Source organism: Numenius arquata, chromosome 2 (assembly GCF_964106895.1).
Source record: "Numenius arquata chromosome 2, bNumArq3.hap1.1, whole genome shotgun sequence".
NCBI classification, from domain to species: Eukaryota; Metazoa; Chordata; class Aves; order Charadriiformes; family Scolopacidae; genus Numenius; species Numenius arquata.
The window spans coordinates 53,270,642-53,281,969 of NC_133577.1; the positions used below are offsets into that span (position 1 = coordinate 53,270,642).

The following is an 11,328-nucleotide window of genomic DNA, read 5'->3' on the forward strand; positions in this document are numbered from 1 at the left end:
GAGATGGACTTGAAGGGTCTGGTTTCTGCCTCTGCCAAATATGAGCAGGTAGATCTTTTTCTCTCCTGACTCTTCTTCCCTTCTATATTCAAACTCTGGCCTCCATTTAAAGCAGAGATATTTATTGCCTTCCAAATAGATATTGTTACCCAAAGTCATTGCTAGCCAAATTAAATTTAAGCGCAGTCAAGTTTTATGGTGAGACAGAGTGCTAAAGAGGTGAAATGTGCAGACTTTGTGGGGAACCCACGCTCGGACACATGTACTGCCATCCTCATTCCTGGACGATTGACTAGTCAAAAGACAGTCAGGAGTGAAGATCTGAGCCCAAGCAGGTGGGAAAAAATGGTTCACTGTCCAAGGACAGGCAGTGTGTCTTCTGAGAAAGTGGGGAACATAGGCAGGGATCAGAGCTTGCTGGAGGTAAAGTCCTTTTGACTCAGATTGGTCCAGCTCCAGTTTAGCTCTTCTCATTCGGTCTTGGTAGCTTTTAAAATGGGGTGGCTGCCTCAGCTTGAGTTCCCGCTCATGGTGGAGTGAGCCTGGCAGGGGACCACCAAGATGATGAGGAACTGGAAAAGATGACATGAGGAGAGGCTGAGAGAGCTGGGTTTGTTCCACCTTAGAAAGAGAAGGACAGGGGTGGGATCTTATTTCTTCCTTGAACTACCTGATGAAAGGATGATGCCAGACTCTTCTCAGAGGTGCACAGCGAAAAAAATGAGATGTGACAGACACAAACTGCGTGAAAAGAAAATTAGACATAGGAATTAGATGTAAAGAAAAACTTTTTCACCATGAAGAGCCTCATACACTAGGACAGGGTCCCAAAGAGGTTGTGGGATCTCCACCCTTGGAGATACTCAAAACTCAGCTGGACAGGGCCTGGAGCAGCTGGCTCTAAGTTGGTCATGCTTTGAGGGGTGGTTGGAGCAGAGACCTCCAGAGATTCTTTACACCTTTGTTACTCTACAATTTTAAGATACAGGCTATGCCTCTCCCCTCCTCATCTTCTGGCATCCTCCCGCAGTTCCTCCCCATCGCTACAGCAGAGCAGCAAATTTCTTCTCCAGCCGTTGGAGGATAGTCCTAGAGCAGCTGAGTGTGCTGTAGTACCAAAGACACATGATGACTGCCAAGAGAGGACAGGAGCTTCTCTAGTGAGGGGTTTCAAACTGGGAACACCTTGTTCAGCAGGGTGTCCACTTGCAGCCAGCTGCTGGTCACATTAACTCAGCAGTGAAGACAGTGTCAGACTTTTATGCCCTAGGACGGTCTTCCTTGTTAACAGCTTCAGCTGATGACAGTAATGAAGGTAAGAAAATATGTGTTAAAATAATATTTGACACAAGAGTCATGTCAGCGAAATTTCTTTTAGTTGGGTTTGTAGGTAACTTCTGTCCTTCGTATTTTTTGGCATATTTATGCTCTTTGGATGGTAAATTTACAGTGGCAAAACAATCACAGTCTCAGGCTGCTTTAAGGAATAGGTTCTGGTAATTTTGGGGTACTGCATGCAACAGGGTAAGCAGTCCAAGGCTCCCAAAGGGAAGTAGAAGCGAAGCACTCACTGTTGTGCTTCGGGGTGCAATGTCCACACAGGGAAATAGAAAATACACAGGGAAAATGAAATGACAGGCAGAAAGACAGTCCATTTGCTAAATAGCACGAGGAATTTATACAACCAGAGATGGAAGTACATGGTGTCTACAGCACGACTCAATGACAGCAAAGGGGAACCAGAGCAGAAGAAGGAAAGAACTGTTATTTTTATTACAGCAACGTCCTGCTGTCCAACTCAATGTCGTGCCGTATCCATTAGCGCAATCTCATCTCAGAAAAAACTTCTGATGTCATGCAAGGGAAAGAGGGGTTTGCTGGAGACAGGGCTGCTGGTGGGACAGACTGTAGGGCACGGAAACCGTATCTCTGGCCTGTATAGGATGTGCGCTGCAGGACTGGATTCAGTTCTCCTTAAGCAGAAGGCAGATGAGATGACACAAGTTCCTAAGAGCCGAGAGGAGATTTGAAGGTTTACATATGCCAAGAGCAACCAGCGGTCCTCCAGCTGTACCATCAACAACAGCATCTAGAGAACAGGGTGAAGTAGAGCAGCAGGCCAACAGGTTGTTGGGGATGGGGGTGCTCTTTCCAGTGGGAGGCTCAGCACAAGGGCATGGTGCTGGTCAGGGCTTCTTTATTAGGTCCCAGTCCCACTGGGGAAGCGCCTCTGTTTGATCAGAACTTCAGGGACAGCGGCTGTGGGTGTATTTCTTGGGAAAACCAAATCCAGCCAACAGGCAGAATCCAGTCTGCTGAATGGACTAATTTCCAAGAAATCAGGAGGGAGGAGAAATTAGGAGGATGAGGGAGGAAGCCAAGTGGGTAATTTCCTTTGTGAAGGGTAGTAAGTCCCTCTTACCAGTCCAAGTTCCACAGTCACCAGGGACAGGCTTCAGCTTTAATGAAAGAAGAGAAGCAGCTTTGGACTCCAGAAGTATTGCCAAACTGAGTGTGTGTTTTAATTATAAGATATAAAAATAAATATTAAGTGGATAACAGCTTATCACCAAGCATAACAGCTTGATGCTGCCCACCAATCTATTTGAAATGTCCCTGTTATACAAGAACATAAAGACGTTCCGTTTTTCAGGCATACTAATGGGGCGGTTGCTCTGCACAGAACAACATGCAGATTTTTCAGGACAATTTGGAATTGTCTCATTGGACTGAAAAGCTATTGAGAGCTTTCCCCCCCCTCCAACCCAGAGACCAAAAAGACCTGTTCCCCCAGCCAGGTGAACGTGCTAGCTGTTGGCAGCTCCGTGACCCACGTAGTTAAATGGGTGCTCGTTTAGTCGTGTAGCCTAAATATCCTCTGACGCTGTCAAATGCCGCTTGAAAATGCAGATGTTTGGAGCGTGAGATGTTCTGCTCATGATTAGGACTTTTCAAGGGTAACGTGACACATTATTGACTGGTTGAGTTTATGGAGAGGCTTTTGTTTTCCAGCCTTCTTAATAGAAGGGTGACCTAAATGTTGGTGGTTTTTTTTTAAATCCATTTTGCAGAGTGGTGCTGCTGTGGTTTATCATTTACAACCAATTGTTAATTAGGCCAAACACGGATGGGCATTTCTTATTTATTTTGCCCTTTTGTTTTGGTTGCTTGGTCAAGCGCGCGCACGTGTGTGTGTGTGTGTGAGCTGCTGCTTTTCTGTTAGTATTATCTGCAATCATTTCACAGCCTCCTCCCGGTGCCTCATGGGCTGTCTCCGCCACAGACTGCTGCTCGAGAAACGTCCTCTGTCCTGTCCTCCCGTTGCTTTTCATGGTCGGACACCCCAGAGTCCAATAATGGTACTTTATACATCAGCTTTCACGCAGAAGCCTGGAAAAGACAGAATTGGGAGTTGCTGGAGGGAGGTGGAAGCAGAAGGGAGGGAGGAACAGCACAGCAGGGGAGCACCATGAGCGCTACAAGGGGTATCGTCCCCACAAGAGCAGTGGATGGTACTGAAAAGTGATCGAGAAATTCATCTAGCACAGGGGCGCCCCCTGAGTTCACTCTGGCCTGGGCGTGAAAGAGAGTTGCTGAATTGTTCCAGTAAGGAATATGTAAATATAGAAATACAGAAATAAATATATAAATACCGAAGAAGATGGGGAAACATGAGAAAGTCCTGAGGAAGTGCTTGCAAATAGCTCTTATAGGTCCAGGTTAAAGACTGCTAACAAAGGAGCTCTTTTGGCACATTTTTTTTTTTGCCTTCATTAATATGTCTCTGTGAATCTCTCCTTTCTAAGGTTTGTACAAATTGAATGATCAAGTGATCGCTGCTCAGGCATGTATTTTGGAAGCGTGATGGACCAGATGCTTTCCACTGATGCTTCCCAAGGCTATTGGTCCTGATATCTTCTGTGTCCGTGCTATGTCTGAATACTGACCTTTTCTTTTGTCACGTCTGTCTTCTTGCAGGCATATATGCTGAAGTCATTTGAAATGAATGGTCTGCCCAAGGCGGTGCCTTTAAGTTTGCCTTATCAAGACTTCAGAAAAGATGTGTCAGACTACTGGGAAAAGCCTAAGGTATCCCAGCGGATAAAGAAAGTTGATTTTTCAAATGTTGTCTTGACTGCTCCTTGCAAACCTCTGGAGCCTTATCTGGAAATGAACGGAAAAGAGGAGGAGGAAGAAGATGAGGAAGAAGACGAGGAGGAAGAAGATGAAGAGGAGGAGGTGGAGGAGGAAGGGGACGAGATTGACATGCACAGTGGTTCCAGCAGTGACCTGAGTCAAAAAAGCACAGAGCACAGCCAGGAGTGCGCACCATCCACGCTCCTGGCTGATGACCAGAAGGGATCCAAAGGTCGAGCGTCCACTGCTGACGGGGACCTGGAGCTGGAGGAAGGCTCAAAAACACTAGTGCTGTTTTCACCGGGTGATCTGAAGAAGTCGCCGGTGACCACAGACTTGGCTCCAGAAGTTGATCTGGGCACTCTTGCTGCACTGACACCTCAGAGCGAGCGGCCACAGCCTATGGGTAGCCAACTGGATGTATCCGAGCCAGGGACCCTCTCCTCAGTCCTTAAATCTGAACCAAAGCCTCCCGTGGCCGTGGCTACAGCCTCCTCCCCCTTTACCAAAGTTGAGCGCACATTTGTTCATATTGCTGAAAAGACCCACTTAAATGTCATGTCTTCCAGCGGCCAGATGATGAGGCATGAGGAATACTGCCCTCCGGGCCAGTTTGAGGAGGTCATTATCGAAGAAGAGCTGGAGGACAACCTGGTGCTGGTAGAGAACGGAAGCATACATTCGGGGCTAGAGGGGGCAGAGACGGAGAGCTGCGCACTTTCAGTTAATCACATTGAAACCACCTCAGAGGCAGCGGGGGAGCAGCTGACGCTTCCCAATGGCGTAGCAAAGCCTCCTGAGGACAAGCCGGAGCTCTCCGACAAAGTGGTGCTCTCGCTGGATTTGGAAGAGCCTGGCAAGGTGGTCGCAAGGGAACCTGAGCTTGAGAAGTCAGCATCGGTAGAACACCTTAAGCGAGCAGAGCCCCTCCTGGACACACTGCAGCAGGGCCCCAGAAGACCTCTGGGCTCCAGGTATAGAAGTCGGATACCCATTTTGTTCTCTGAGGAGGACACTGGCTCAGACCTTTCAACTTCTCTCTCGGCCAAAGAGAGGCTTTATAAGAGGGCAAAGCATCCTGACTTGGCTCGCCTAGTGATGGAGAAGAGGCAAAACCGCCTTCTTCGGCTGGCCTCAGGGGCCTCTTCCTCAGCGTCCTCCAGCGATGAGAGGCGGCGGGCCTCAGAAACCCTGTCGGCCACCGGTTCTGAGGAGGACACCCACGACTCTGATGACTCCATCCCGAGGAAGGCAGGGAAGGAGAAGGCTGCCCTCCTGGGGAAAGAAGAGAGAGCCATAAGCACAAGGAGCAGAATTCCTCGGCCCATCACCCCGGTGAAAATACCACTAGAAGTGGCAAAGTCCGAGAGCTCCGCGGCCGTCGGGATGTCAGTGCTGTGTAGCTCCCCGCAGGATGCAGCTGTTGCCTACAGGTAAGACCAAAACGGTGAGCAATGCGAAATGTTGGACTTGTTAAGGAAGATCATCCAGGGCTTTGCTCACCTCCCACTGCTTTACCTTTCACTTGGTTTCAGTGTGTGATCCGTGCCTGTTTCCTACAGTCATTTCAGCTCACCGGGGTGTGAAATTCCTACCTCTCTGTCTTCTTTGGCTCAGTGTGGCCAAAGTGCCAAGCCCCTCTTCTCTTGCCCCTTTTTGCCTTCCACGAGCTCTTTCATTTGGTCTGGTCCTGCTAATAGCAGATGGTTCTGGTGTTGAGCTCTCAATTTGCAGTGTACTCGGCACAGGCATGACTCTGCAGGGACACCTGGCCTGGCTATTGAGGTTAGAGCTGGAAGGGCTGTGAGGTTGCCAGTTGTGATTGCCTCAGAAGATGGCTAGCATGCAAAGAGCTGGAGTGAGGGAGGTGCACATGCATGGGCTTTGGAACCATGTGGGCCACCTCCACATGGTCTGAATTCTTGACACATCCCTCTGTGCCTTGATTTTTTTGGGAGGTACCTGGCTCTCTATCAAATAAGCGCAGAGATGTAAGTAGAGGTGGACCTTCTGAATTTAGCAGTGTTTGGCTTTTCTGCCTGGCCTTGGGGCTGGAGGTCCAGCCAAGGAGCAGAGCTGCTGCTGTGGCTCTGCCACAGGCCCAGCAAATTCTGCTTTCTCAGAGGCATGGGGTGAAGGGACAGGATCCCTGTGGGTTGGTTTATCTTCCAGCACAGTTATTGTCAGAGGCCAACTGGTGCAATCCAGCTCATGCCCACGGTCCCAGATTGTATCTCCTGCCTTGAAATAGGCTGTTGCATCCTTGCTGTATATTAAGAAGAGTCCCAGATTTGTGCTATCAGCCAAATCGTGCCTGTGGGTTGTCCCAGAGGGTGCTGGAGGATGAGGGCAAATGCTTAACTAGTTAACAGCATTGAGAGTTACAGGATGGTGTTCAAACCCGTGTCCCATCTTGTTCACAGCATAGCTCCTGTCAACCTGGTGCCAGAGACTTCTTGTAATTGCCCGGCCACATTCGTGCCAAACCCGCCAGGAGCCTGAAGCCCCTTGCAGAAATTCTCCTTCATCCTCCCTCTTCTCTTCCCCTGCAGGCTTCAGGCACAGAGACCGGCTGGCAGTGTCCCAAACGAGTGCCGAACAACGCAGATACAAAGTCGGCTTCCTCCTTCGCCAAGCTCCACTTCTCTTCCTCCACGGAGCAGCTCGCGGAGGTCCAGCTGTGTATCCCCTCGGAGCCCTGTCCTTCCTTCAAGAAACCCCAGTGCTTCCCCCAGAAGCCAGCTGCCGCCTCGGAGGGAAAGTCCTTCTCCCTGCCGACAGCATAAGCCAGGGACTGCTCTTCAGCGAGTTCCTCCTTCCCCCCGACCTCAGCCTCCAGCTCAGGCCCTGGGGCCAACAGGAGATTCCCTGCCCTCTCCTGATGTGGCCAAAAAACGACAAAGAGGAAAAACCCAGACTCAGAGTCCAGCAACCAAAGGAAAGCAGGTGTCCCTGGAAAGTAAGGCAGCTGCCAGATAATGATCTTCTTCTGCCAGCCCAACAGACTGGGTAACTTCTGCATATAGTATACACTTGAGATGCTGCAGCACAGCCTTCCATGCTGGACCCACGAGTGTATAGCAGTAGCTGTACTTCAATGCTTCACTCACTCTCACCCCACACCGACGCGATCAGCTCCCACGGGCCTGAGAGCCTCTGAGCCACGGAGCCTTCTTCAAGGGAGACATCCAGCCCGCAGCTCACGCTTGCTAACGCACAGCACCAAGCAGCAGCGACCCAGGCAGCCTTCCTAGTGCCTGACCCTCCTCCCTCCCCAGGCATTCCCCTCTCTCTGTTAGCAATACCAGTTGCCACCACTCACCCTGGCTTTGGAAAGAGGAGCAGAGGTGAGGAGAGCAAGGCCTGCCGGAGAGGAAGGCTCCTGTCCCACAGGCAGCTCCCTCCGCTCTCTTCGCTGGGAAAACGCCAGCCTTGACCACCACCATCTACCTGAGTGTTGGCTCACCTCCTGCCACCCGTGTTAGCAAGGGATCGTCACCAGCTTAGCCATGAGGGATGGATGCGTCCTTGTGCGCTGAGATAAGAGCAGGGGCAGGGTGGAGGGGGCTCTTCCCTCCTTTCCAGAGATGCCTCTGCAGGTGGGAGGTCTTGCTGGATGCTCCTGCCTGCTCCAGTACGTCCCACAGAGGAGGCCGTCTGGCATTGCTGCTCAGCGACACTGCTGCTGTTTCAGCAGATGCCTGTGTGGTGGGTATTTAGATGGAAGTAGGGTGCATTGGCAGCTTGCTGGGAAATAAGAGCACTTGCTAATTGATAGGGAAGGGAGCACGCTGCAGCCGCTTCTGTCTCAAATACCAAACTGTGATCTGTGGAGACCACATCTCCCAACATGGGTGGTTCCTCTTGACCTGAGTGTGGCTGGTGCCACAGACCCGTAGTCCACCGAACACAGCTCCATCCTGAAGATGTGAATAGTCACTGGATGCCTTTAGCTTGGGTGCCCCTTGCACCTAACTTCCTTGTGCTTTATTGTCACGCTCTTGGTGTTTGTGAATTTTGGCACTGTGGTTGAAAGTTCCCCTTCACGGCAGGGTGGGAAATTATTATCCTGTAGTATAATCAAAAGCTGCTGCTTTGCGATGAGAGGTTTGCTGGCACACCGTGGGCACCTTGTGCATTTCTGTGCGAGAGCAGAGTGGGTTGAGTAGCGGAGGTGGAGTTTATGTCTTTCTCTTTTCTTGGTGCTCAGCTCTTCCACATGTTGCTTGAGAACTAACAACGTGACCATAAAAGCAAGGGCTGTGCTCTTCGAGTAATATTATCAGAGCAGAAGCTTAGCGCTCAGCTAGGACTAAATCAACCAACTTTTTAGCCCCCAGACTAATTAGGAAGGTTTGAAAATGAAAGCCAGGAAGACTGATACCTGTCTGAGCTTGATGAGATCTTGAAGTAGTCGCAAAATTTTCCCCTCACCTCACAAGGAGAAACACTCCAGACACAAGTACTTCAGGCTTCACATCATTGTGATGCCTAAAAGAAGTTTTGCATGAGGCAGAACAAAAATGGGGCTGCTCTGTACGCCCATTCCCACAGCTGCAACTACCTGCCAGTATTTCCTGTTTGCAGACAACAAAGCTTGATAGAGGAATCTGGACAGTAATAGTAATAACCTTGATTCATTTTAAAATAGGTACAAGCAGTCACACTGATAGCCATCGCGCCTGAGGAATCCTGAAGTTGTTCACACCTACAGGAACTGTTCTGGAAAAGAGCATGAGAGCTGTGACGGGGTGACTGAGAGAACAGGGTACTCCTTAGACACAGAATCATAGAATGGTTTGGGTTGGAAGGAACCTTAAAGATCATCGAGTTCCAACCCCCCTGCCTTGAGCAGGGACACCTCCCACTAGACCAGGTTGCTGAAAGCCCCATCCAGCCTGGCCTTGAACACCTCCAGGGATGGGGCATCCACAGCTTCCCTGGGCAACCTGTTCCAGTGCCTGATCTGAACAGAAAAACCTCTGAAAAGACAGGTGACAGGAATTACCTCTTTATATGACAGCCTCAGTGTTGCCAATGCTAAGAATTTATTTCATCTAGCTCAAAGCATTTGCTGTTTTTGATTGATGTTGTTCACCCTGGTAGAGTAAGAAGCACAGCTTCTAGTCTAAAAATATGGCCTCATCTTTGCAGAGAAGCACTGGGGACTCCAAGGTCAGGTTGTGGTTTGATGGACTGAGCTGATGTTGCCACCAAAAGCGGTGGTCCCTCCGAGTTCCAGCTGCTTCATTGCACTGTCCCACCCCCTTACACTGGGGCACTTACTTACTGGGTGAAGGGGCTGGAAAGGCTGATGCAGCATGACACCAAGTGCTCCGGTTTGCTGGTTTGGTTTTCATCTGGTTGAGTTCATCAGTCTGGTTCAGCATTTGGTCACACAACAGAAGTGGGGAAGGAGAGGACAGAGGGTGTGAACAGTTCTTCTGGTGGCACTATAACTTCATGTGAGTTTAACAGATGACAGTCTTAAGAAAACTTAACCAGATACTCCATCTGGGTCTTAGATACACATGCCAAAAATGACATTGAAAGAACTTGGAAAGAGGGCTACAGGACTGTTAACAGGGTTAGCAAACCTGCCTTATCGCGGGAGGCCAATAAAGCACAATCAACGTATTTGTTCCAGAGAAAGTTTAAAGAAGAGCTTTCCATGCCCCAGCTATACCCATGTCAGGAAGGAAGCTCTGGCCCATGAAAACAGGGAAGATGGATTAGCCAAGAATGGCAGATGAAGAAATCAGGCAGGCTTTTAGTTGCGAAGCAACTGTCCAGTGCAATCTTTCACAAGAATGTGGAGACTTTTTCTTATGAAAGGGTTTTCTGAGAAACCCAGCTGTCTTCTTAGAGGTCTTCCTACCACGACCCAACCACAGGTAGCAGTCAGGATGCTGGTGACACCAAGGTATCAACTCTCTTTGTGGTCCAGTAGATTCTTGGTGCTGCTGAACACATACCAAAGCTGTCACACGTTGGAGAACCACCAGGCAGGTCCTGCAGCTTTCAGAAAGCCAGTGAGAGATTTCCAGCACAGAAAATAACAGCCATTCCCAGTGTTGTTTGATGGGGCTTGGCTGAGGGTGCAGCCAGGTCCACAGAGGTCTGGGGCTGGCACGGGTCATCTCTCCTTGTGGTTGTGCTACCAGCCTCCCTGCCCCAGCACAGACCTGCTTCCCGGCTCTCCCTGTCATGGAGGGGAGCAGGAGAGTGGGCATGGTGCTCCCCCGGTCGTTTTGGATGAGAAAAGGCTGCGCCATCAGGTGTGATGGCAGTGAGAGATGGTTGACTGCAGCAGTGCTTTCTCCCTGGAGAGCCTGCGCAGGAGCTGAGAGGTTTTCAAGGGTCATTCCCATGAGGCTTGACTGTCTCCGTCTATCCCACAGGTTTGGGTCTCTGGACCTGCTCCCCTTCCCTGTGGCGAGAGATGCTGTGATCCTGGCTGGATCCACATTGCCTCTTTCATTCCTTCACTAAAGTTATTGTTACAGGAGCTTTGGTGCTGAGCTTTTCCAGTTTAAGTGGGTATCAAGAATTTGTTGACAAGAGGTGGTCCACAGAGCCACGTTTTGCTGGCAGAGCCAGTCACAGGGTGCTACCTGGCCCAGGCATGCTTGTAAGCCCCCTTTTAGCAGCCCACGTGCTGCAGGAGGTGATGGCTTGATCCCTCTTTCAGGTGTCAGCAGAGGAACTCAAGAAAGCCCCTGCCATGTGGATGCTGCTCTGGATCTCCTCCCTGGCTCTGATATTCAAGGTTCTGCCCTTCAATTGCTCAGTGGTGAGTGTGACCCCAGGGTATTCCCATCACTGGGGTGCTCAGCACACCCCGATTGCAGAAATTCCTCTTGTATGTCTCTCTGGAGAGATTTTCTGGCAGGCAGGTGGACCAGCAGTGATGCTCTCTGCTAATGTTACTGTGAAAACAGCCCTACGGAAGTGTCAACGACGACTCTGTGTCCTCTCTTCTTCCTCCGTGCCACAGGGAGGCTTGAAGGGCACCTACCATAGTTGGAGCAAACACAGGAGATCATGTTTGTGGCAGGAGGGGATGGGGGGGTCTGTGATATTAGGGAGAAGTTAGGTGGTTGAGGGATGCCAGATGATCCAGTCCGGCATCGCAGGACGTTGTGGGCTGCCACATCCCAGAAAGGCAGGAGAGGTAAGACCCTGCTGTTC

General features: G+C 50.2%; 1 protein-coding gene across 1 annotated transcript in view; it reads left to right on the forward strand.

The window, feature by feature from the left end:
• TTBK1 (tau tubulin kinase 1) overlaps positions 1-7,116 on the forward strand; it is a 97,457-nt gene extending 90,341 nt beyond the window's left edge. Inside the window, exons 14-15 of the mRNA XM_074168396.1 lie at positions 3,979-5,570; positions 6,690-7,116. Of these exons, the coding sequence (XP_074024497.1) occupies positions 3,979-5,570; positions 6,690-7,116 (2,019 nt within the window). The remainder of the gene's footprint in view (positions 1-3,978; positions 5,571-6,689) is intronic.
• The last annotated feature ends 4,212 nt before the right edge of the window (positions 7,117-11,328 follow it).